Raw genomic sequence first — 25774 nt, 5'->3', positions numbered from 1 at the left:
TACATCAAGGTTTCTATTCATCTATTTTCTTGCTACAGATACTTCGGCTTCCCCTCATACCTTCATCTCCCCATTTCTGAAGCTCCTCTTTCTCTCCCCCGTTAATCCTCTCTTTTCCTAAGTGCTACAGCTCCCAGCCTTGAGCCTAAGGGATCCACACAACTTGATTGTGTTTTGATGTTCTTTTGAAACCTACAAGTGCACTCAGCACTCAAGACCCAAGCCATACATTTCCAGGCCATTCACCCAGAGGAAAAGAGATAGAGATGAGAAAAACCTATTTACGATTACCGTTGTCAACACATAAGGTAAACACTTGCAGTTTGGTAGAGACACACACATCTCAATACAAATATCTTTTTGGAATCAGTCGATTTTCATGTTCTATACTTTGATTTTCCGACTTCAAGTTTCTATGTAAACTTCTATTTGCACCACAGGTAGTAGATTTTCTAAATGTTACTGTTCCAGCTAATTGCTCACATTTTAACTTGTATTTTCTGTCTTTACTCAGTGACCTGACTGATCAAGTCATGATCAAACCATCTCTGTTGCCCAGATACTAATCTATTTTTGCTGACTAGAACATCATTCGATATTTCAAAGGCTGAGAATTCTGACCTTTGTTAGAGCTCAAACGAGACTGTGAACTGCTAATGTTGGAAAAAGCTGACTTTGACCAGGGACATCAACCTTTTATTTGCATTTGATTCAAATGCAGTTTTGGTGCCTAAGCATCATCTTGTCCAGGAGGAGCAGCACACAGGTCTTTTGAACTACTGAGGTGTGTAACACCATCTTTGTCATATGATAGTGGAGTTATTTGTAAATAATACTTGTCCGACATTCAGGTCAAATTTTTTCACTGCTATAGAATATTAATAATGGTAAACAAAAAGTTAGTTAGTTAAGCTATGAGAGTGTGCATCTCATGCATTTCCTTTTAGAAAATATGTATAGATCATTTCCAGACCCATTAAAAGTCTAGAATGGTGAGAAAGAATTTATTTAGATTGAATGTATGAATATGCATTCAGAAACTGCATTAAAAATGCAACAAGTTCTCAAACTGAAATCATCATCTATATCGTCTTTTCATACCCTTCAATATAGCTCATAATGACGTCCCACTACATTGAATACATTCTTTTTACAACATGGCCATCACCATCATAGAGGCCAGTGTGCTGGTTGCCATGGTTACATGTAAACATAAAATATTACAAGGAAACATTGTCACTTTCTAGCTGGACTTAGAAAATATAATTTGGTTAGTGATAGAGGACCACCAGAGTTAGAGATAAAAACTTTGTTTCAACAATGCAACTGTTTCGTCAAGGATACAATTTTTTTTTGCTGTTTTCCTGCATGAATAGATGCAACATGGGCACGTTTTGGGGATGAACACAATATTCACATATTATTTCAGTCAGGTCCCCATACACCGAACATAGTTTAAATCCCAAGTTACTTTTATTGAAACACTCATTTTTGTTCAAAGTTTATAGGTCCATGTCCATGTTTCTGTGTAATTGGACACAGAGATCTGTGGATTGTGGGAAATGTGGTCGAGACCTGCTAAAATGAACAGCATTAAAAGTCGAGTCATGAAATAGACTGAACCTGAATCACTTTTTAAATAAAAATGGTTTTAAACTTTGGAACTGGGGTAGACTATAAAGGATTTTCAAGTCAAGAGGCTTACTCCAAGTCCAAGTCAAGCTGCAAGTCTTACAGTTTCTTAGGATGAGTTAAATATCCTGAAATTTATGATTTTAAACAACTATGAACTCAAGCCAAGTCATACGATTCGAGTCCACTCCTCTTCTCTAAAGTAATAAGTGAGAACAAAAATACAGCAATGACCGTGAATTGTCCAATGACATGACTGCTCATAAGTTGTGAATATGGGAACCATTCCCATCATTAACCAATTCTCTCCCTCATGACAAAAAAAATAGGCGAGCCCAGCCAGGGACTGTTTTCTTATTCCCGCTCAATCCCATCGGATTTCTGACCATTAGCGCCTGCTCTACCACGGTCTGACTATTCCCACAATAATTTGTATTGATTTGTTTACATTCTTCCATCTTCCATTTAAAGCAATAAAAGTGTTTGCAGCAGAGAAAATTCTCAAGATGCAAGCCACACCTAACTTTGCTTGTACTGTTAAGTCCTGCTTTAATCTTCTTCTTAATTTGTTGGCTGCATCACTCTAGTTAAAACTAGCTAAGTACCACAGCGGGTGTCACACTGGGATATGCAGTTTATTTTTTGACTGCCCGCTTCTGCCAACAGTGATGTTAAAATCACCTGCTCCCGCGAGCTTTGCATCTCAAATGCATTCCTCTAAGACATAGCATTAGTCAGGCTGACGTTAGGCGGAGCTATGCTGGGAATTCTACTTAATGTCACCAAACTTTATAGAAAGAAAAGTAGGAAATACATTTATCCATTAGGCGTGTGTTATGTCACCTATGAGTCTTCCCGCCTCCAATAAGGCTAAATGTTGAAAAGATGGACTGAAACCTTCATATTTAGAACACACAAACACGGGTATGTTTTAAAAACTAAGCTAACTGCTTATACACAAAGTACGAGTGGTAGAAATTGTTTTATTATTGTCCAAAATGCTCTTAATAACCATCCAAAAGTGTTCACTGTCAAACATTATCTCCCATTGCCTGCTAAATAATTCAGTGACTTTTCTGACGGCACTGACCGGTGATCTCATCATAGTTGACTTGGCCTCAGTGTTCAGGCAAAGGAGCTCACCACAACCACTTTATTCTCAGTGTTGTTCTGACAACTAGAGGTCTGATAGAGTCTTGTCAAAAACCAGAGCTGTTGGTAGCTGGTGCAGTATTGGAGTATGTAGTAGTGTGCTCTGTAATGAATTCAGACACCTTAGCTCTTTAGTATAGTTGGAGATTAACCGTACATTTATATGCAAACATGTGTTAAACACTTTTGAAAAGGTTAGTAATGGCAACATCTTGTAGCATCTGTCACTGCCATGTCAACAAAGGGGGGATTTGGTGCATATTCTCAAGTGGTAATGGTGCAAAATCTGATGTTGACAGCCAAAAGCCCCAGTTTTCCAGTTCCAACATAAACATTCCAGTCAGAGTTGGTGAAAATCCTGCACTGGGCCTGAGTATTATCTTATCAACCAAAAATATCTCTGCAAGCACAGACAAGAAACGAACTAAGTTACAAATTTAACTGCAAAACCCAACTTCTGAACAAAGTTGACTTTTTACTTTCATGATTAAAATCCCCCATAAAAGTTAAGTCTTTGAGTTTTAAGATAAGATAAACCTTTATTAGTCCCACAGTGGGGAATTCACAATTTCACAAGTTCAATAGTGAATCCACATAAAGGGAAACTAAGTTTGATACTATCTGTTTTTGTTAATTTTTATTTTCTTTTTTTGGTTTGGTTTATGCTGGACCTTTAGTCAATTCCAACAGTCAGTATTACGACTGCCTTTATTGTATAACCTTTACCTTAAAGATGATCTTTCCCCCAAAATGAATGAATGGTGGCAATAAATATTTTTGTGTAAAGTGTATATTTAATCTTAGTCTATCTTTTATTTATTTTATTTTATTTTTTGTGAGGTTATTAAACACATCAGATTATTAGAGTCTCAGATATTCAGACCTCAATCAGATATTGAGACATAAGAGGACAGTGACTCTGATTTAATTTCACCTAATTTTTTGTGTGTTTCGTGATCGTGGACCGGAAATGAATGTTAAATTTTGTCTTGTCTCAGAGGGTCTTTTTCTTTAAACTGTTGTAATTTCATGCTAATTACATGCACAGGGGACGCTCACACGGGGAGCATTATGGGTTCAGCAGCTCTATGAAAGTAAGACATGGAATCAGTTGGCCAAACATTCTTCTGTGTTTCTCCATAAAGTAAAACATAAAAAACTAATGTCAGACTAATTCTTAAATTTGTGTGAGCAGAAATGTATGTACGTCCACAAGTTTAACTACATATAACAAAAATATGACTGTCAAAGCCTGGTGGGAAAAAAAAACATTAGTCCAAGTGCACGAAAACTCTAGCAGGTCTTTTACATTTGTCTCCACTTCCCCAAATTCATTATACACAGTTAATCTAAATCAATAATGCATGTGACCAACGATCATAAATAAATAATAATTCTAATATTTAAAGGTGCTTGGAGATTTTAGTCATAGAATGAGGCAGTATATTGTCACTTTGCCCAACTCATGTGTCAAGCTAATTCGTCTTCTGTTTGACCCACTGATTTCAAAACACTGAAAAGAATAATCTATTTTCAGGGGAGACAAGTTCACAAGGGCATTGTCAGGATTTGTCATTTGTAAAGACAACTCAATTATAGTTGTTGATGATATCTGATGCATTATTCCAATAGGTGAGAAGATATCTTATTCTTTCCCAGCTGTTTCTTTTCTATCAGAATGCCCACACAAAGATTTCCTTCAATAACTTCAACTCACCCCCCCCCCCGTAATGCTTTTTCTACTTGCCCATCAATCAACTGCTATTACGAGAGAAGTAGAAGGATGTGAATTACTTATGAGCTTTAAGGTGCAACTGAAGGTATAGTAGATGCACTTTAATAGCTGGCATCATCCATGAATTTTGAACACCATACCTGCTTGGTGAATTTACTGTTAGGGATGCAGTAAAGATTTTCCAGCATGCCTTTAATAAAGGAAAGGGAAAAGGCTTTTTAAGGCACACACATCTTTAAAAGGCTTTTTTCCATCCATCCATCCTTCCTACCATCCATCCATTTTCTATACCTGCTCAATCCAGTTCAGAGTAGCGGGGGGGCTGGAGCCTATCCCAGCTGTCAATGGGCGAAAGGCGAGATACACCCTGGACAGGTTGCCAGTCCATCACAGGGCCACACAGAGACGAATAACCGTCCACGCTCACACTCACTCCAAGGGTTCATTTAGAGTCACCAAATAATCTGACATGCATGTTTTTGTGTGGTGGGAGGAAGTTGAAGTACCTGGAGAGAACCCACACACACATGGGGAGAACATGCAAACTCCACACAGGAAGGACCCAGCTGGGATTTGAAGCTGGAACCCTCTTGCTGTGAAGCAACAGTGCTAATCATCACACCACAGTGCAGCCCTAAATGCTTTTTTTTATTTTCAAATGTCTTTTTCTTTAGCAAAATCCATACAATGTCACCACGACATCTATCTTGATTTTGTCTTGAAGAGAAAAGAAGAAAAAAAGAGCACCTGGTTAAGAGCCGGAGTGATGGAAGGAAAAGGAAAACTGTCTTTGAAACATAACCAAGCCAAGTGTTTCTCTCTCAGTTAAAGTAAAACTTAACCAGTATTTGCTGTGTTTGTGCCTTATTTTATTTGACTGATGTGTCCAATGCAATTGATTTATTGTGAGCATTTCATTTGAGTCAAGTTGTTACAGATTCACCTACTTCTGCTATTCGTGTTTTTATAAACTGACTTCCATTTTAATACAGGGTCAAGTAGTATGCTGAGCCATCTTAGAAAGTTATCATTTAACACAGAAGCCTACTTTAATCAGCAGTTTATATGGTGTGTTTGGTTAATTCAAAGAACAGTGTGCGGGGAACCTCTAGCTTTCTAATACTTTTGAAGGGCATGAATCCCTTCACACCCCTTAATCACTCGGAGGATCCTGCATCCCACTGGGCCTCTTAGACACAGCTTCAATCCAATTCCTAAACCACAAATCTGGGCTTCCCCTCCTGCCACCGAGATCGATCTTGTAATAACAGGTGCTCACAAGTGTTCAAATGTGTCCACACATCGCCTGAAAGCTTTTCTGAGCTTTAGAACAAAGCATATCGGCCCAGTAGGCAGCAGGAGAGGGAATCGCAGTTTATATGATGTTTAATGTGTCACCTTCTCTTTGACCCTGAAATGCTGCGCTGAATCTCTAACACATTCTTTGATGTGAATTAACTTATTGTTACACAAAGTAAAAACCTCACTTAGTCAGTTAGACTCTATGTTTTCAGTTCATTCACCCATCCCCGGCGAATAATGTCATTTTCACAAATTTGGTAAAGACAAACCTTCCATTCTATTGATGACTGATATTGTGACAGTTTTCTTTGAAGCCTAAGGAAAAAGTAAGGTCATACTCAGACCCTGTTCAAACTTTCTGATGTTTGTATAGGATGTTGGCAATATGATGATGGTGTGTGATGTGCTCATGAAGCGTGTCCTGCTTTGCATTTCTTTGAAAGGGTTCTGATGTATGTTATCTGTATTGTTTAGTGTGTATCTATTTATTTCCACGCTTATAACTATTTTTCTTGGGGATCGCAAAAACATTAACAAAATGTTAATTGTGACCTTTTTGCTTCTGACTAAAATGAAACTTCTCCCTGAGGGAAATAAAGTTTATCAATCAGACATTACAAGCTTGCAAAAGGGCAGAACAAGCTTGGATATTAAACTTAACATACATATGACTTCATTTTCAGATGGCCTGTTTTCCTCAGCTCTAGGCTCTTTTTAGTGTTCACTCTGTCATTTAATAACAATGGTAATTTGATAAAGTTGTGGTTAACAGTGACTTCCAGTGGAGAAAAGATTGGGCCACACATCTGTTATTAAAGTTTGGATTCTTCTGTAAGATTGTTGTGCCTTCAGACGTGGATAACTGTGTCAGTTTTGGCATTCAAATCCAGATTTCCAAAGTATAATTATCAAAATATACTCTTAGATGTAGGTGTAACAACCCAGTCTCCAGAATAAAATGTTGGTATTTTATGTTTCCAGAAACCATGGACACATGTTATCTCAATGTTTCAGAACTAAAACTGCTTAAGGTCACTCCTCACATAGAGACACCTTGTTGGGAATGTGTAGAGTGCTTAAAGTCAGTATTTTAAGCTAAACCGTGTTTTTCTAGCTTAATAAGTAAATTTGGTGCCACAATCCAACCAATTTTAAGGAGAAAGTGAAAACGTAGCTTAAAACAAAAAGGAGAAATAAATCATAAGAGAAATAAATCATGGTATCTGAGGTGAAAAGGCTACTTTAAAGGGTTTTGTTCTGCTTACATATGTAAATGCTTTATGTTCATACTTTTTTAAAATTACACAGCAAATTCTGGCCTTTAGAATGAACTCCCTGTGAGTTTAAATCAACTCTGTCTGATTGTACACGTGAGACCATGGTATACACTAGTTCAGAATTAAAATAAGTCTTTCTGTCCTTTTTTTTGTAATTTAACATTACTTGGTGTTAGAAAACATTTTCTATTAAAGAATGAAAAGGAACTCTAAAGTGGGTTTGCTTAAAACCTACTCTCTGCCAGTATGAAGACTTCAAACTTGACATTTTTCATTTTACATGCTCTTCACTAAGATCAACAAATCCGTGCAAATTTTAACCTTTGACGCACAGCTCAGCCACTTCACACTTGAAGAAAAGATGTCCAGCCAAGTGGTCATCTGTTCCCACATTCAAGCTAATGCCCATTAGCTTTGTTAAAGCAAGTTGAAAATTTATACACTTACTGACACGCTACTAGTCTGTTAACTGCAGATTGCTTGCAATCACTGAGCAAATCTGTACAGGTTTAAAATTCAATAGTATATAGCTACATAGTGAGAATACTCGAGGAGAAGCTATACATTGCTATTCATTAACTCCAGGAGTAGTTAAAACATACTTCTTAACACCCACTTAATTAACTCCAAAGTCATTCTGACATGGTAGTATCTTTGAACACAATCTGTTGTTAGAGCTACAGAACAAAACCGCAAAAATCTCTAAAGATTGAACCCTTTTACACTTGTTTGTTCATTTCCAGGCTTTTCAACTCCTGGAATGTGCTGTGTATATAGTTAGACAATGAAATTTTGGATTGTGGGCAAATAGCTCTTTTTTTCCACGAAGAAGTCAAGGTCTATTTCTATGAGTAGTGCACCTCCCTGGTTGTTTTGTGTTCTCATCCCAGGACTCCTCTAATTCACATTTTTATACATATTAGCATTTGAAAACATAAGACAAACCTCCGCTTTTCTGTTCTTCTGTCAGAGAAAAGTGAACACATCAATTCATCGCCCCAGGGTAAAGTGCTGGACATTCGTGTAATTATTTGAAATTTTGTTGGTTCAAAATACCCTCTATTCGGTTGCTTGATTTTTCATTGTTTTCTATGTTTGTCTCTTTCTATTTCAGTTCCTTTTTTTTTCTTCTTCGCTTTCCCTCTTTCTCTGTCCCCCGGTCTGGTTCGGCACTTGTAACAAAAATAAATAAATAAACAAGGAGTTGATGGGCATCAAGGGGAGCTTTACATTTATAAAGCTTCCCTTGGCATAGCAAATGTGTTTAGCATAAACGGTATTCAGATTACAATTCTGCTGCCATAATGCTGGACAGCACAAGGGGTTAAAAAATTAAAAAATACCCTCTATTCATCTGACACAAAAACTAAATTTTCATATAGTCTAACATTTTATATTATGTAGACTGACTGTGACTCCAATAAACTTTTTTTTTTTTATTCAGACACTGATATCTTTACTATTCAGAACATAGTAATAGTTTGCCTTTAGATTTCCAGCCACTTCTTTTGATATGGGAGTAATGATTAAGTCTGTGTCATAGACAAGTTCATGCAGAGTAAATTTCAAAATTGCCTGCATTATTCTTGCTCATAGTGCCCCCAAACTATTTTTTTTTTTGTATATATATTTTTGATACACAGCGCCAGTCAGTAACCTTTACCTCTTTCCAACTATTTTGGACAGACACATTCTAAATATATAATTTCCCTCCCACCACTAACCGATAAAAATACAACCAAGTCTTTCTGTTTTTGTTTCTCCCAAAATATCACATTGTCTTGTCTTCCTCTCTTTACTGAGCGCTACTCCTCCTTCCTCAAGCGCCACTTCTTCATCCCCTGTCCTCACTCTTCTGCATGACCAGTTCCATGTCAGCCCTTAATTGTGTTTTGATGTTCTTCCAGACCTGCAATTGAGCTCCATTCTCACCAGCCAAAACAGAGTAGGCATTTGTCAATGCACAGGCACTGTGAGATTCCCCGCTCTCCCCCACATTTTCTGCTGTTTCCTTCCATTTATCTCCTTTTACTTATTTTCTACCTTACTCCTCTGACCTATTTATTTCTATCTATCTATCTATCTATCTATCTATCTATCTATCTATCTATCTATCTATCTATCTATCTATCTATCTATCTATCTATCTATCTATCTATCCATCCATCCATCTATCTATTTGAGAAGAGTCTTCAGATTTCAGATGCAATGGAGCAGTAACATCAACGTAGGCTAAAGCCAAAGACCTCCTTCACCCTCTGGGGCCCATGTCACATGTAATCACTGTAACTTATAAGAAAACACACACATGCTCTCACACACACGCTGTTAGTCTGTCCTAACACTCAAGCTCAGCTCAGGGAGTAAATATTTGTGCTGTGCAAGCTCTAGACAGAGGCAGGTTCCTCACCTCAGCAGTGTGCCACCAAATCATGAAATATTCAGAGAGAGGAGGATGGGAGCAGCGGAGAAAACGAGAGTGAGAGGAAAGGCAAGAAAGAAAGAGGTCACGTATAACAGTATAAGATGGACAGTAGGGAAAAAGAGAGTGGGTAGTTGGCTGTTCTGTTAAATAGCAGACAGTGTTGAGAGAAAGAAATGGGTTGTTTGTCGCGAGAATGTGGAAAACTACAAAGGAGCCGGTACAGGGAAAGAACAACAAGGCTGAAGGCTATAGAGGAGAGAGAAAGGAAGGAGAGAGGAGAGAAGTTGAAGAGTACACGTAAATGTAAATGTGACTGGTAAAGATTTAGGCCGACAACACTCAGGCAGCCAAATGTGTGTTGTCCTACAGCAGAGGAGACATGTAAGAATAATGGACAGCAGGAAGTGATGCTCTAAAGCCCTTAATGGTCCCAGTCAGTCTGCAGGCGAAGAGTGATAATCCCCATCCAGGACTTAATGACGGTTTATTCTGTCACAGGTCATTCTGTCCTGGGATCTTGAAAGACTTCTCACTGATCTACCCACAGCCACTCTGCTCACTTTGTCACTTTCAGCTATTGCCACACTCTTCCAAAGCTTTCTTCTTCTGATACTTGCTTCAGTTACAGAGTGAAGTAAATTTTAGATATCATGCTTGGTCTCATCATTATTCATCTCCAGGTAACGCTCAGGTTTTAGCCAGACTATTGGAGTTGTAGATGATGACATCAGTCAGCAGCCTGGTCCACCGTTTTTGGTCCAAATTAAAATGGTCGTAACATTTTGGGACTTTCTACCATAGTATCTCCGTCAAGCTCACTTTTTAAACATTGGAATTTAAAAACATTTCGACTATTCCTGGATTGCACTGGAAGTACTAATCTGACATTCACAAAGTTGTCAGGGTTTCTCTTTCTTTCTCAGGCTCTCAGGCAGAATTTATAAAAGCTTATTCAAAAAGAAAAAAACTACAGATATGCTGCTGATGCTGTGCACTGCAATAGCTAACCTCCTCACTTAATGGTCCCTCGGCAGGAATCCAGAAACATGGATTTGTTTGTTTATATCCCTTCCAAAATGATGTACACCCCCAACTATGCATTATTTAATTCTAACCATTACATTTTGAAAACACCTGCAGTACAGCTACAAGCTAGATGTTAATAATTTACATTTGAATGAACATTTAATCATTCCAAAGGTGTTTTGTCCAATGTGATATATATTAACAGTTTGATAAAGCTGTGCCGTTGGTCAAACATGAATGGTTGTGTGATATCTTTAAAGAAAGCTCCCGCTCGAATACAAAAACAATACCAGGCATATGAAAAGTAAATAGGGCTAAATAATGCTGCCAAGACAAAGGTAATGAGTCAAAGGCAGAAATAATACAAAAGCTCAAATCCCTATTTGCCCCTTAAGGAGGCTGCAGTTGTGATTTGCTGAGGTAATTAGGTAGAAGATTAAAAAAATGAAATATTTGTCATAAGAGTATTATATTGTTACACATATCAGGTTAAAATCAGGTTTTGAGCTGATCTACTTGTTTGAGGTTATTTCATGGCGATATGACAATTAGATCTTTTGTTACCCTGAATCCAAGTCTGACCCTTTGATGTTGGTGGTGCAGTTGCTGATAGTGGTCAAATGGTGAATCCTCTGCAGAGCACAACGGCACTCACTGTCACTCATGGGATGATGACACTTTTTAAAAGAGTACTCCATGATTTTACATCTGAATCCAACAGAAATGAATCCCAATGAACAGTTTTTTCTTTAACAAGGAAAAATTATTTATTAAGTGGAACCATATACATTGTCTTTCTCTTCATGCCTCATGCAATGCAACTGATCACAGTTCTTTTCGAGAATCAGATGATAACCTAAGTAGAAAAGTTAAAAAATGTGCGAACATTGCTATGCCAGACAGAAGTTTCTGACATGAAAGACTGTGGCGTAATGTCACCTCATCCCGCCTTCTTCAAAATGAATATTTTTAAACATGTAATAGTTGTACAATATCACTTTTGTGACAGTTTCATGTAATGCAAAACACAAGCATCTCACAATTTGGAAAGTAAAATGTTGTGATTTTAGAGTCCTGAAGATATTTTATTTGATATTATGTGAGCTTTACACATTCTCAAGCAAGACTACATTGCAGAGATGAGAGGTAAGCCAAGTGTGGGAACTTACCTGTCCATGCTTTTTATTTTTTTTATTTTTCAAGTTTTCAGTGTAAATGACAAAAATATTATGTCAGATACAAAAGTCTATGATGTTCTTCTTTATGGGTGCATTGGATCTAGTGACATTTAATGGGGAAGTTGCAGATGGCCTCACTGCATCCTCCCCATTCACTGTATTCCTCAACTCTGGGCCTCAGTCAGAGGGCACTGCCTTGTATGTTTTAGATGATTCCCTGCTCTAACACACTTTGTTCAAATTAATGAGCTATTAATAGCCTTCTGCAGAACTTGAAGACGGGCGGTTGAGAGGAGCTATTTAATTCAAATCAGGTGTGTTGGAGCAGGGAAACATCTAAAACATGCTGGGCAGAGCCCCCTGAGGACCACAGTTTAGGAGCACTGCTGTAGGATGACTACAAAATATGATAAAGTGCTTGGGTAGTCCTATCTGGGCCGAGCATTGGTGGAGCACCTGCACTGTTTGTAGATGTTTGTCTGTTCGAATCATATTTTGTCCTGATTTTACATTAAAACATCAAAATTTATATGATACTTTATTGGTGCCATTAAAGAACCTTAAATGTTACAAACTGCAAGGTGGAAAGCTCACCCTATTGAAGAAGGAGAGGAGTGAAATCGGATTGTCACTGAAATTATTTTAAAAATGAGTATCTGCATGTGATTTAGGTTTGTTATTTCAAGGTTTGATTGTCATGGCTGAGCTTGTTGGTTTGCAGGAAAAATACATTGGCACTATTAGAATTAGAAATTATCTTTCAGGAAAATGATGAGTATCCTCAACAAAATTGTATGGAAGTGACCAAGTTTCCAAGTGTAATAGGTTTTGAGCAAAAGTGTTTCTGGGAAAAATGGACTCTCTTTGTTTGGAGGGCAAAAATAGAATCACAAAAATATGGGGAGCAGTGATGCTCTTCCCCACTGCAGGAAGTAAATGGCTTTCTATTGACCATTATAATCAATAACCTCATGCCTGGAGCCTTTCAAACAGCAGTTAAAATGGAAGATACAACAGACTAAAAGATAAAACTGAAAAAAAAAAAATTAATTAAACTAAGAGGCTTGTGTTTAATTCCAAATCTATTTTTACTTTCTATATTTATTAGATCATTTGATTTAAAGTAAAGGTTGGGCATACTAATGGAGCAATGAAAATGACCCCCTAGAACCTCACGCAGCAGTAACAAAATGCTTTAATTTAGTTAACTAAATTAAATATGTGAAAGCAGAACAAATGCTCTTGTAAAAGCTGGTGTTCCTGTCCATGGTGCTGAAACATGTTCTGTTCGGTGCCCGCAGCATTTCTTACACTAAGGGAAGAGATTGTCTTAAATTTAAAGGGTCAGGTCCACAAATTCTTCATAGAGTTATGTAAAGTACTTTACTGAAATTGGTGTCTGCAAGAGCACAAGACTGAGGCTTTATTTTCATAATAATGGAGTCAAGTAAGACCAAAAAACATACTCATCTACTCAGAAATGACAATCTCAGTTAAAGTTGGGTGCAGGCTCAGACCCGAAATCAATTAAAAAGGAAGCTTTGGACAAAAGGGTTCCAGCTTTGTCTCTATTTTCTCCAATCCACAGGTCAGTCCTGATTAACAGCTTTGAACAGACATGAGTTTGACTTTTACCAAATACCTCACCAATTAACACTTACATTTCTGTGGCCAATTGCGTTTTCTTGGGTTGGTTCAGCTAGTCTTCCTAATCTCATATAAAAACATACGCAGACGCTATTTGTTGCAGCAATCACACGCTAACGCTGTTGAACTTTTTTGCATACATGCAATAAAATCGTCAGTACAACCTGTAATTACTGCTGTCAGCTAAATAGCAGAGAGTGCCTAATACCAAAGGTCAGTCTAAGCAGCACCTTTATCCTTTACCAGTTCATATGTGACTCTGGAGTCAGAAAGGTCATTGTATCTTCTCCCTGACTGCAGATCCCAGCGGACTTCCATTATCAGTCATCTCCACCATTGTGAAGCCCACATGTCATCAGTCAGGAGGGATCGAAGTGTTTGAAGTGAGAATAAAAGTCTTTGTTTTTGGATATGCCTGACCCAAAACCCAGCAAAAGTGTAGAGTGGGTCCTTTTCTAATGAGCAGACACCCACGTCGATGTGTGTGTGTGTGTGTGTGTGTGTGTGCCTGCTCTCCTTCCTCCCTTGCCACCATAAATAGAAACTGCCCCAGACACATTACTATTCCTCCAACATAATCCAATGCAGGCAAAACCTACAGCACAGGCTTGATACAGCAGTCTAATAATGGCTTCATATTTCCCTCCATCTACGTCCCCTTGAATCAATAACACGGCAGAAACACGCACTTTCCGTCTGGTGGAAACAACGCATTCTATATGATGAAAAGTGAGAATTGTGAATCGTGACATCTCGCAAAGGACAAGTTGTCTTTGCAAGCGTGGACTTGGCTTCTAAATCCATGCTTGTGGCGTAAAACACGACTACTTAGGCTGCGCAGGAGCATCTCTCCTCAGCTGGGAAGACAGGGGAAGATACACGCAGTGATACAGAGGCGCAGTGAGGGATGCGCCGGCTGAAAGTGAGGAGGAAAGTCCAAGATGTTTCCTTCTCTCTCTTTGCTTTTTATCTCCTTTCGGAATAAAAACCCACACAAATTTTTTTGAGGAGCTTTGCCTTGGGACACTTTTGTCATCCTCTACACTTGCCGACGTCGACCTGTATTCGTTTTGAGATTTAGATTTTTTTTTCTTTTCTATTAATCTAATTTCTTTTTTCATTATTATTGTAGTCCAAGTGATATATATATATATATTTTTCTTTAACTCTGTCGGTGGTCCCATAGAGAAATTCTAGATTCTTGGCGAAAGGGGGGGGAAAGCAAGAGGAAAAGAACCCCTGTGGATTTGACTGTGACCTCCTGAGTCTGGATACTGAGAGGATTCAAGGCACTTTTTCCATGAAACATTCTTATATTTTCTTTTTGTGGATCTATTCAGGACTCGCACTTGTTTCCGAGTCAAAGATGTGCTCCGTTGAGAAATGCTGCGTGTTTTTGCTCTTGCTTAAAAGTATCCTGTCGGACTCCGGAACATCGAACCAAGGTGAGTGCGGCCATCGCAGCAAGTGCGAGGATGGACTAATCTTGTGGTTTATAATATGTACTATACAATTTCATAGTATTGTGTAACAAATTTACCCCGACTTTCACTGCGCATAAAGAATATAATGCCCTCACTCATCTGAGATAGGTCAGATGTAGACTCCAGTTTGTTGGTTAGATGGTGGATGTGCCGGGAAAATGTCGAACAACATAGAAAAAAGATAGAAAACATTTAAACATGCATGATCAACTAATTATCAAGTGCAGGTTACAGAGCAAACCCAATGAAATACTTTACGTTTTTCTTCCACATTTGAGTTATTGAAAGATGCCTACTATATACTGAATGTAGAAGAAGTGCATGAACAAATATATGTTATTTTCTTACAGAATGTAAGAAAGTGTTTAACAAGTATTTCAGTTTTGAAATAAAAAGACTGATCCTCATGCACTAAGATACAAAAATGCAGACAGAGGCTCCATCAGCCAAATTCTGGACTGAATCTGTGATTCTCCTTTACCTACCAAAGTCTAAGATGCACATGAACAACACCACAGCCATAGGAACCATCTAATGTTACAAGAAATGTCAGCCTCTGGCAAACTGTCAGCTGAGGATGTTGTTGCTGCTTCTTTCTTCCTCTGGGTCTCCTACATGAGCTTATATGTTCCTGTATGAAAATATAACAGGTTTTTGTCTATTCCATCTCTGGAGGTTTCCTCACAGACCCATACCACAAGAAACGCGTGGATCTTATTGTGCGGGTTATTGTCTAGTTGTGATGAAATTCATCAGAATAATTTCTCATTTTTCAGAAGTTGTCTCTAGTCACATGGATAATGTGTCCAGTTGCGGAGAAAACGGAGGACATGATAATGATATCTTTCCTCAGCTGTACAATGTCACATGAGGAAAAAGTTGCCATAATGTAATCTGTTCCTGACATCTTCCACTTTGCACATTTGCAAAGGTGAGTTTAATGTTCCTCCCTGGATGTTCAATGTTTAGGATACACATTCTGAAAGACGGCAGAAGCCCTTTCACCGGCCAAATGTCAGAGTCTCCTTCACTTCATTTTTCTGTGTCTTGTGTGTGGACATGTCTGTGTTTTCCCTCCAGGATATCTGTCTGTCTGTGATGGTGACAGGCTTGAAGAGGAGGGGGTGCACACAGGGGAAAGTTGAAGAAATGAGAATGTGAAGTGTTTAGAATATACAGCGAACGAGCCAATAGACGTTAGCCATGTTCGATATTAGAGAAAGTGAGAGGGGTTGGCATTTTTAGCTCATATAAGAAGTTATTTATTCATCATTTAGTTTTGTTAATTATTATTAGGTCAAAATTATTTAATGTTATTTTGTTTAAGAATACATTTTTGTTGAAAGTAACCAGATCTGTGCGATAATAATGATAATATATATGTGTTGTTTTAAAAATACAGTCACGGCATTAGCTTTTAGCATTTAATAATCTTATTAATGGGTCATTCTCTTGTGTTTGTAGGATCATGATGTAATTAAAAAAAAAAAAAACTGAAGTTGCATGCGCCAGCTAAAAAGTCATTATTCTCATCAGAATACATGGGAATAAAGTGGCTGCTCTGTTTTGCATATATACTTCTGTAGTAGATTAGGTCCGAGTTCATGTCTTGGCCCGCAACAATTACATTTTTACATTTACACCTATAATTTTACATTATTCTGCAGATCACTGGCCAAAACACCTGCTGTCCGAAGGAATTCAATGCCGGTGTGTTCAATATCTTTGTGTGCTTCAAACAATGGAGATTGAAAACAGAAGATACTAGTTTCGACATAATAGTTCTATGAGTGCATAGGTAGCGCTCAATGATATTAATATGTGTGGATCAATAGTCAGTTTGATCTCCTCTACGCTGCATTTAGTAACACATTGGGGGAGATGATGTGTGACAACTATGAAAATGGGAAAAAACTGGCAATGCAGGCAGGCTGCTAGATAATTTCTATCTATTCAATGACCGACACAGTCACAGCCCACTACATTTTATGATTTTGTCTCAACAAGTTGTCCTAAAGGAAAATAATGTGACGTAAACACGACATGGCAAGTGGACCAGTTAAACTTGTAATCTGAGTTGCCGTGTCATTTAGCAACATATCTGTGTGCACATGTCATGCACAGCAGAAATGAAATGCAGAAGCACAAATCAAGCTTTTCTCTAAGAGGATCACAAAAAGATTGCATCTTCATAAAAAATCATTTATGACATCTTTTGTAATGGCAGACTGGTGTCATAAAATAAGCATGACATCTTAACAGTGTATTATGTCATGGAGCCACACAATGTGTTGTAATGAAACGCCGGTTCCACATTAAGGGACAAGCTTTTCTGCCATTGAGTATACAGTGTTAAGAAGTACATCTGTCAGACAGCCAGTTTAATCACGAGGATGATGAGTCCAGCCCAAGCGGAGATGACAACACTGCTGCTTCTGTAAAAAAGGCCTAAAGTACATTCATTCAGATAAGACTAAAAATCAAGTTCTGTTCTTGTTTTTCCATTAAACACAAACTGAAAGTAAGAATAAAAAAAATCATGTTCTTAAACATAAACAAATGGTGACAAAAAACAGGAGTAACTATAACCACAAAAAACACTACAATGGTTTCTCATAGGAGTCACACCACACTCTATTGGTCACAGGATCTGCATTCTTTTTGCTCTATTACCATCTACTCTGGCCCCTTAAAGCAAACTTATACATGTTTATACCTTACCTTAGTGACTGCATTCATGTGTCCATGACAACAAAGCTGCTAACGATAAAAATGCAGACAGAAGTCATCACAACGCAACACAATAAAATATGTTGCTGTTTCACTAAAAAGCCTCAATGAATGTAGAATTGCTATGTTTCCCTTTTTCACTTCTCTGTTATGATACCGATCTCGTCGTGCTACTGATGATGTTTCCACTCCTGTCCCGTTGTGATGACTTTAATGCTCGCAATGTTATGATGTCAACAACTGACACTGTTGCCTTGCATAAAAATGCTCATGAGAGAGAAAAGTTCAACTACTACAACAACTACAAATTTTCCATAATTCTTTCACTTTCACTGCTTTGCCATTATTCAGTTTCTAATTTGATCCCAATTACAAATGATATGGGTGAGAAAAAAGGCCAGTTAGATTTCTATGTTTCAAAATACTTGGTTAATATCAGAAAACTACACATTTTCAGGGATCCACAGAAAAATTGTCATCTCACAATCTCCGACCCTGGATTGTGAAACGCCAACATTTTTTACATGAGGAAAAACGTACATTTGAGTGTAGGAAAAGGAAAGTAAAGCAAAAAGGACTTAAAAAAGACTAAGCCAAGAGACTGTGGTTTGATTTCCAAATGGAACCGTTGTCTGTTTTGTATCATTTCATGTATTGTTGCTTTTATTTTCAGTCACTGTTTCGAAATCGTCATTTTTATGTTCATACTTTTACTGCTTTTGTCCCACTTTATAATGCTTTAGTGTTTCCCCTTCTGTAGCTTCCTGTGGCTTAGTGTTCAATTTTGTTTAATATTGGGATGATTTTATAGAAAACTGAGTGAATCCAGACCTCCTATGCAGCTGGAGGAGTCCTCTTAACAGTTATTCAGATGCTGTCATTATAAAAGTCATTTGTATGGATTTAAGTCTTGAACCGCTGCTTTACTATCACTAGACAATAGCTGATGGAGGATTTCAGTGAAAACTTCTTTCTTTTAAAACGAGGAGGCTGCATCATCTGTGTTCTGGATCAGGTGAATTAGATGCTGCTGTCCGCTTTTATTATCATCCATATAGAAAATAATAATTCTTACTTCCCCGGTGGCTTTCTGAAGCCACATATCCAGGAAACTGCATAGAAAAAATAATGGCTGTCTCTCTGGGAGATTTCAGCCAAGTGCTTGTCTACTTAAATATCCTCAACCAAATACTTATATAGTTTAGGATTCTGAGATAATCCATATACAACTTTTCCCATTTTGCTGAATCAACTCTTTTGGTCAAGTGTCAACAACAGAAAGCAAATTTCTGGAAACTACCTTTTAGGACAAGATGTGAGTCTGTACGTGAAAAAAGTCTCAGGTTTCTTTAAGGAAAAAGAAGTTTCCATTAAAGAACCTGCAGTCTAAATTCTATAAACATGCACACACCCAACATGTTTGGAGTTAAGTGAAGCCAGAGCTTAGCCTTCATTACATACAATAAAGTTTTGTTGTCAGAAGTAGAAGTCAGTGTCATTCCAAATCAGAACAGCATTCTCTGTGAGAAGCTTCAATAGTCAGCTGCTGCATAATTTGGGTCAAAGCAAGGCCTTTACCAGCTCAGTTAATAAGTTCAATAGCTAACCAACCAAACCAACTGCAACAAAGTTGTCACATCATGATGTTTCCTTTGTTTGAAATAACATGAAAATCCAGATTTTTAGAAAAACTAGTAAAAAATTCCATATTATCCACTCAGAATTTTCAGTTGTGCTCCTCCTCTTAGCTTTGCTTTTAGTCAGTCTTAAAGAACAGTACAGGTGAAGTATTATATAAAACAAAAAAGTCCATGCAAAGAGTAGAAAGTGTGGCCCGTGGGGCTGAGGAAAGGGAGCGAAGAAGGGAGAGCCATAGGAAGAGGGTGTACACACAAAAACCATGTGTATGGCTCCTTTTCCTGCTCACAAACTAGTATTAGTAAAAGAAGCAAGTGCAGTGAGAATGTACGCAACTAAAGCATCCTTTAGACCATGTGTACCCCTGTGTTCATAGCAATATAATTCTGATGTGGAAAAGCAGAGCATATTATTTACCATGAAACAAAACAGACAGTTTCACAGAGATTGCTCAGAATGATAGTACTTTTTTTCTGATTTTTTTCTCATTGTTAGTTCACGTTGCAATCTTTTTTTTACAATAATCTTGGATGCAATAAATATAGCTATGTATCTAGTATGATGGCACTGAAAGATCTCTCTTAATAAACTTTGAAAAGAAAGATCATTCAGATTTTTTTGGCACAAGATTGTCTCATCAGCTTTCACAGAGCCGTTCAGGAAAATAGCAAACCATGATCCATCTGTGCATCTATGTCTCCCTCCTCATCATCTCCAAACAGCATGGTATACTACAGGCTGAGTGTTTATCCACTGCAGGTAAAACAGGAGTTGTTGGTCCTCTGCTGCAGTCTTGATACGATGTGTGAGCTGATGAACGTTTTGGCAACTAGTTATAATCCAGCCATCTCTTTTTTTTTCACCACAGCGGGGTCCTTTGCTCTAAACTTAAAGAGCTGATGACTACTACTTGAATTCATTAGTCTTCGTTCTGTTCGTGATTACAGGACTGAGATCATCGGGAAAAAAATATATATATTTTTCTCTTTTTAGTTGTAAGTCCAAGTTTCACATCAACTATCATTCCTACTTAGTAGTGGTGCAAACAATGTCTTGTCATTCATTTGCAAAGGACAAATTAGGCGAACGTCAGCATCCATTCACGCTAAAAGTGGGAATAGAAATCAGGTTTGTGCACATGCATATGACTTCACAATGATTTAGATTTATAAAAGAAGACCATACGTACACTCTGCTTTATAAATCTGGTGAAAATAATTCATATAAGCATCTCTGCCTGTGTGCATACATACAGATTGAGTCATAAAACTACACACGGTTTTATACATCTGGCCCTTTTTTTCCCCATATTTCTGTCTTTTGCAGCTTTGACCAAAGAACCCAGTGTGTCACAGGTGAATATAGCATACTGTAGCACTGTGTCAGTGTGACTGGTCTGGCTGCATCTATTTTAAGTTCTGGTATAGAAGAAAAAACTCTTTTGCTTCTTTGTATTCTTTTTCAACCAATCATAAATGTCTAGGGTGTTGCTAAGGCCAGGAAGCAGCGAAGGTGTCCGTGCAAAATAGTCTTGAGGGGGAACTTGTTTTGGTGGGATGAGTAGACAGCTGCTGTGAATATATTCTGTCTAGACCTGTACAAACTTTCCCTGCATGAACACAGCAAGTCTGTCTTATTACACAGTCCAAATCTGTGTCAAAATTTGCCATTTTTAACATATACACTGCTAGCACGGCTGTTGTTGTTTCTCAATGAAAAGGGGATTTTGAAAATAGTTACACACAAGTAGTGGAAAGGGAGGAAAAAAATCTGTGTGAAATATATGGGCAATGGGTACCTTCTATCAATTTTCAATATCCAGTGAATGAGTCAGACTAGCTGAGTCACTGATAGTAATTATTAGATACACTCGCTTCAAATTAAGTATTCAGTGTTTATTTGGTCATCACTGTGCACTGATGCCTTTGTGAGTGGCAGTTTACTGCTATATAGATCATTTGTGCCCACCTCCAAATCTAAGCTGCGACACTATTATGTAGTCAGGAAAGGTTAGAATATACAGTTGCAGAATGTTATGCTTCCAGATAAAATGATCAGACAAGAGTAATATGATTTGGCCCCTTGAAAAATGTCGGTAGGTAGGTGGGTGTGTGTGTGTGTGTGTGTGTGTGTGCCCTGAGTGAGAAAATCCATGTATCAAATTCACCGCTGTTGTCTCGAGCCATTGTATCCTGGCTCCAAAGATATTTGTAGAATTAAATTATTTTATGACTACATTGCTGTGTGTGTGTGTGTGTGTGTGTGTGTGTGTGTGTGTGTGTGTGTGTGTGTGTGTGTTTGTGTGGCTTTGTTTGTGTGCAGGAGAGGGACAGACAATCGGTAAAGGGAGCTGGCGGAAAAGTTTGATGCCGTCAAACATGCCATGGAACATTGCTCCTGATTATGAAAGATTGTTCTAATTTGTCAAAAATCAATATCATTCTGTCTCTTGGTCTGTCTCTTTCCCTTCCTACATCTCTCTATGTCCTCCTTTTGAACAGAGGCATGGCAACCTTATTATAATGTGGTCCTTAATTACCAGCCTAAATTAGGTCTCTGTAAATACTAAAGTGGTTCTCTCGAAGTGTATCTTCTCTGGTTATCTAGCTTGTTCTCAAAACAGACTCATCCTCATTAAATAAGTCCAGATTTGTCAAAGTCTTCTGCACACTGGAGTGACAGGTCGTCTGAAGATGTGACTCTTTGGTCCATAATGTCGACCACTGAAGTGGGACATACTTTATTGATAGAGATTGTAATTAACTGGCTGTGCAGAGACAAAGGAAATTGCACATTCATCACATTAAATTGGCTCAGGGGAGGCTTAGCATGGACCAGATAATGGGTCTCTTCATGCCTGAGCTGTGACCAGAGTGCAGACAGCTACAGATTGTTACACTGGTATGTACACAATGCAGTTATATATTCATGCAAATAAAAACTTGTCAATATGTGCATGTACAAACATAACTAGACACTAATATCAGAGATCAGACTACACTATGCTTTCGTCTTTTGAAATGATTAGTATGTCAGATTAGCTTTTAGAGCCACGAATTCTCAGCACGACCACATATCTAATCTGTAAGGTGGATAATGATTCCACCCCAAAGGACCAGCTAATGTTTTTGTTTGTAATTACAGCTTCATGAAGAGAGAAAACCATGCAGTGTCACTTTGTATTGAAAGGAGACTTTGTCTTTTTATTTTTGTGCCAGTGGATGGAGGGTATGCCTGTTGTTATGGAGCATTAATATCCATTCACAGCAAGTTGAAGTCACAACCACAGGTGTGATTTAATGGATTAATGGTCCTGACTGGAGGGTAATAATATTGTTAGTGAATACAGGTTTGTAGAAATTAGATATAGCATTATCACTTTTTGTTCTGTTGTGCCTGCAGTACATTGTGTTGCTATGGTTAGACATATCTGAAATCAAAATATACCATTATACCGTCCTCACTGACCTGAGAGATATATCTAGACCCTGAGGTGATCCATGTACTACTGTTCACTGAAGCCTCGTCAGGAATAGTCAGGAATGTCAAGAAGCCATTTTTAAGGAAGAGAATCAAGGAGAAAAAACTGAGTATGGCTAAGTGACACAAGAACTGGACTGACAATCAGTGGCAACAGTTCTTATGGAGGGATGAAACCTCTCCAGAGCCCGAACCTCAACAACATTGAAGCAGTGTGGGATCATGTTGACAGAGTATGGAAAAAAAAAAGCAGTCAATATCCAAAACAGAGCTTTGGAATGTCCCTCAAGAAGCCTGGAGAACTATTCCTGAAGACTACCTTAATACCTGTTTACACAGCTTGTCTAAGAGGGTTCAGGCTGTATTGAAAGATAAAACACTGACTTTCAACCTTGTTAGAATTGTACAGCCACCAAATTTAACTTGTATACTGTATTTGCATATATGTTTCCACATGTTTCAGTAAATCACTTCACCCATTTTTCCATTGTCCTGCCAATGTGTGATATGTTGGGTGGGTCAAGACTTTTGTACAGTAATGTATATTACTTTGTTGCTGTCTTTTGTATTCAGGCCATTATCAAACAAGTTGATTCAGGTGCTTTTGCAGGCTGTTTTGCTTAGCTTGGAAACCTTTTTTGCACTTGCAACCTGAAACAGCAAACAGAACTGTCATGAGATGAGGACCCAAGGCAGATGACTCCAGGAGGCATCCAGATAAGGAACAAAAACTTTTAGATACCAACACCCTGAGCTAAATACAAAACACAGTGAGGCAGGAATACCAAGAAAATAAACTACAATAATGATCTAAACACAATAAACAAACTGGCAGAAACCAGACTGTACTGGAACAACCAGTAGAGAAATAAATACACACATACAAATACAATAGTTTAGCAATGAGGAAAATAAACTAAGTTACTAATCAGCAACAAGGTGCCGGTGAGACAGTCAGCTATGGAAACCAAGGGTCCGGTCGGTCAAAAAAATGACCCCCATCATCTTTTCCTAAGCCCTTTGCCTTGAAGAAAAAACGTCATTGGGGCAAGGAAAGACAGTAAAAATAATTCTGAAGGAAATAAGGAAAGACTACCACGCTGCAGTGAGAATCTGACCACATTTCGCTAAGCTGTGATTTGCGTCTGCAGCACTGAAACTACAAATCTTTGATAAATATTCAACAAAAAGTGCTTTCGATACTTTGTCCAATCCAGTCACGTTGTTACAAAAAGGTTATCGCATACATCATGTCAAAGGTACAATATAATATTACTTTATCAAAGTTTGTAATTTCAAAAGGATAGAACATTTTTAAAAAAGTGAAATACAGTGTTGTCACAGGCTCCTCACTCTCACCCTCCTGTTCTCATATTTTACCACACAGTTAGATCAACTGGATGAAAATAACTTTTGAAAGTTACAGCCACAAGGAATGGTGGGACAGAATTATCTCCTTTCTTTCATAAAGGGCGATCTGACGTATCTCATGCTAAAGACGGTAACGGGAACATTGGATTCATTTTACTAAGCATTTGAAGATTTGGAACAGCTCTTATTGTGGCTGCTGCTCAGATACAACAGCGTTGTTTTGGTTGGTTTTTTTCACACTCAGTTAGGAAGGTTCCTCAGCAAAATGGAGCCCAGGTGTGAAGCTCAGACACAAAGAAAAATAGACAGAAAATCAGGGATACATCTTTTACCAGAAAAAAATGGTGCAAATATCAACCAAACATAAAAGAGGAACTTTACTGAAACAACAGATTTACAACACTTAAATAGGAGATTAGGAAATTATATCAATTCAAGAAACCCCCCCAAAAAAAACACAGCATAACTCAGTGTGTGAGCTTAACTCTTTTTTCGTCAAGGCAATTTACGTTTTTAAAGTAATCTAGTTGTCAGTGGTTTGGTATTTCATGAATTTTTCTTTTTAGGAATTATTTATGTTTGTTAATTGTCTAAGTACTTCATTTGTTTCTCTGTTTCTCTGTTTTTATGTGTATCTTTCCTCGGTTATTTTCTAAAGCATCATAAATTGTCCTGTTATATGCTAATGCACACAACAGTGATCTGTGAAGTGAAGTGAACTCGATTGCCCTAACGTGAATTTATAGGATCAATGCATCATGCTCAAAATACTTTAGAGTGCACAAGATTCAGTGTAGTCTCATATTTAGATGATTTTGTGCAAACCCAACACAACCCTGAAACATGAAGTGCACCGCATCAAAAAACAATATTCACAGCTTTGAACTTCCTGAATCACAACTCATGAGACCTTGTTATCTTTTCTTTCTAGCCTTTCTAAAGTAGACCACAATGTCTAGAAATGAATAGAAGTATTTCCTGTTGATTATGACAATTATGCTGCAGTAAGCTGTTGAGTGTAAACCCCACCGGTAAAGGTTTCCAAACCAAACTTTTATCATCATCAGAAGCATCATCACCTTAACTGTGCCACTTTATCCCACGTAGAGCTTAAAGGAGAGACCCTATTTGTCCAGCTTGGATGATGGCTTGTTTTGATTAAATTTAGATTGTAGCTTGTTGTGAGACTGTGTTCCTTCTCAAAACGTGCCCATGTGGTGATTGTTGATGCAGGCAGACACAGCCACAATGCCCAAAAGAATATGCAATCTGTTGTGGTTGTGAGAGCAAGAGGTGTAGAAATGAAGTGCATGACAGTGGTGGTCATAACCATGATTGTGGAAATGCTCATATGACTCATATTTACCTTCTACAGCTTGTAGTGGCAGTACTTTATAGGACGATATTTATGTTTGGTGAGAGTTCATTAATTAATTTGGGAAATGTGTAAAAGCAGGTGCAGACGAACAACAGCAAGGAAATACAATAGCTTAAACTGTCACTTCAACGGGAGTGGGTTCAGAGTTTAGAGCCCCACCTTCTGTGTGAATTTTGCATGCTCTGACTGATGGTGCTTCAATTTTGTCCCACTGTCCAGAGTGATGCATCTTACGTTGAATGGAAATACAAAATTGACTCTAGGTCACATCGCTTTTGGCCTCAACCTTCATGAGCACCATTTTTACACACACGGCCCT

The 25774-nt window shown here is 38.0% G+C and overlaps 1 protein-coding gene across 2 annotated transcripts in view; it reads left to right on the top strand.

Annotated features, from left to right (window-relative positions):
- The first annotated feature begins 14212 nt into the window (after positions 1 to 14212).
- LOC142369250 (ephrin type-A receptor 6-like) overlaps positions 14213 to 25774 on the top strand; it is a 74111-nt gene continuing 62549 nt past the window's right edge. For both annotated transcript variants that reach the window (XM_075451670.1, XM_075451607.1), the window contains exon 1: positions 14213 to 14819. In XM_075451670.1, coding sequence (XP_075307785.1) covers positions 14675 to 14819 — 145 coding nt within the window. In that variant the 5' untranslated portion in view covers positions 14213 to 14674. The remainder of the gene's footprint in view (positions 14820 to 25774) is intronic.

This window comes from Odontesthes bonariensis, chromosome 1 (genome assembly GCF_027942865.1).
Source record: "Odontesthes bonariensis isolate fOdoBon6 chromosome 1, fOdoBon6.hap1, whole genome shotgun sequence".
In the NCBI taxonomy this organism is placed as follows: domain Eukaryota; kingdom Metazoa; phylum Chordata; class Actinopteri; order Atheriniformes; family Atherinopsidae; genus Odontesthes; species Odontesthes bonariensis.
Note: the sequence above shows the minus strand (reverse complement) of the source record. Positions and strands in the feature narration are given on the sequence as shown.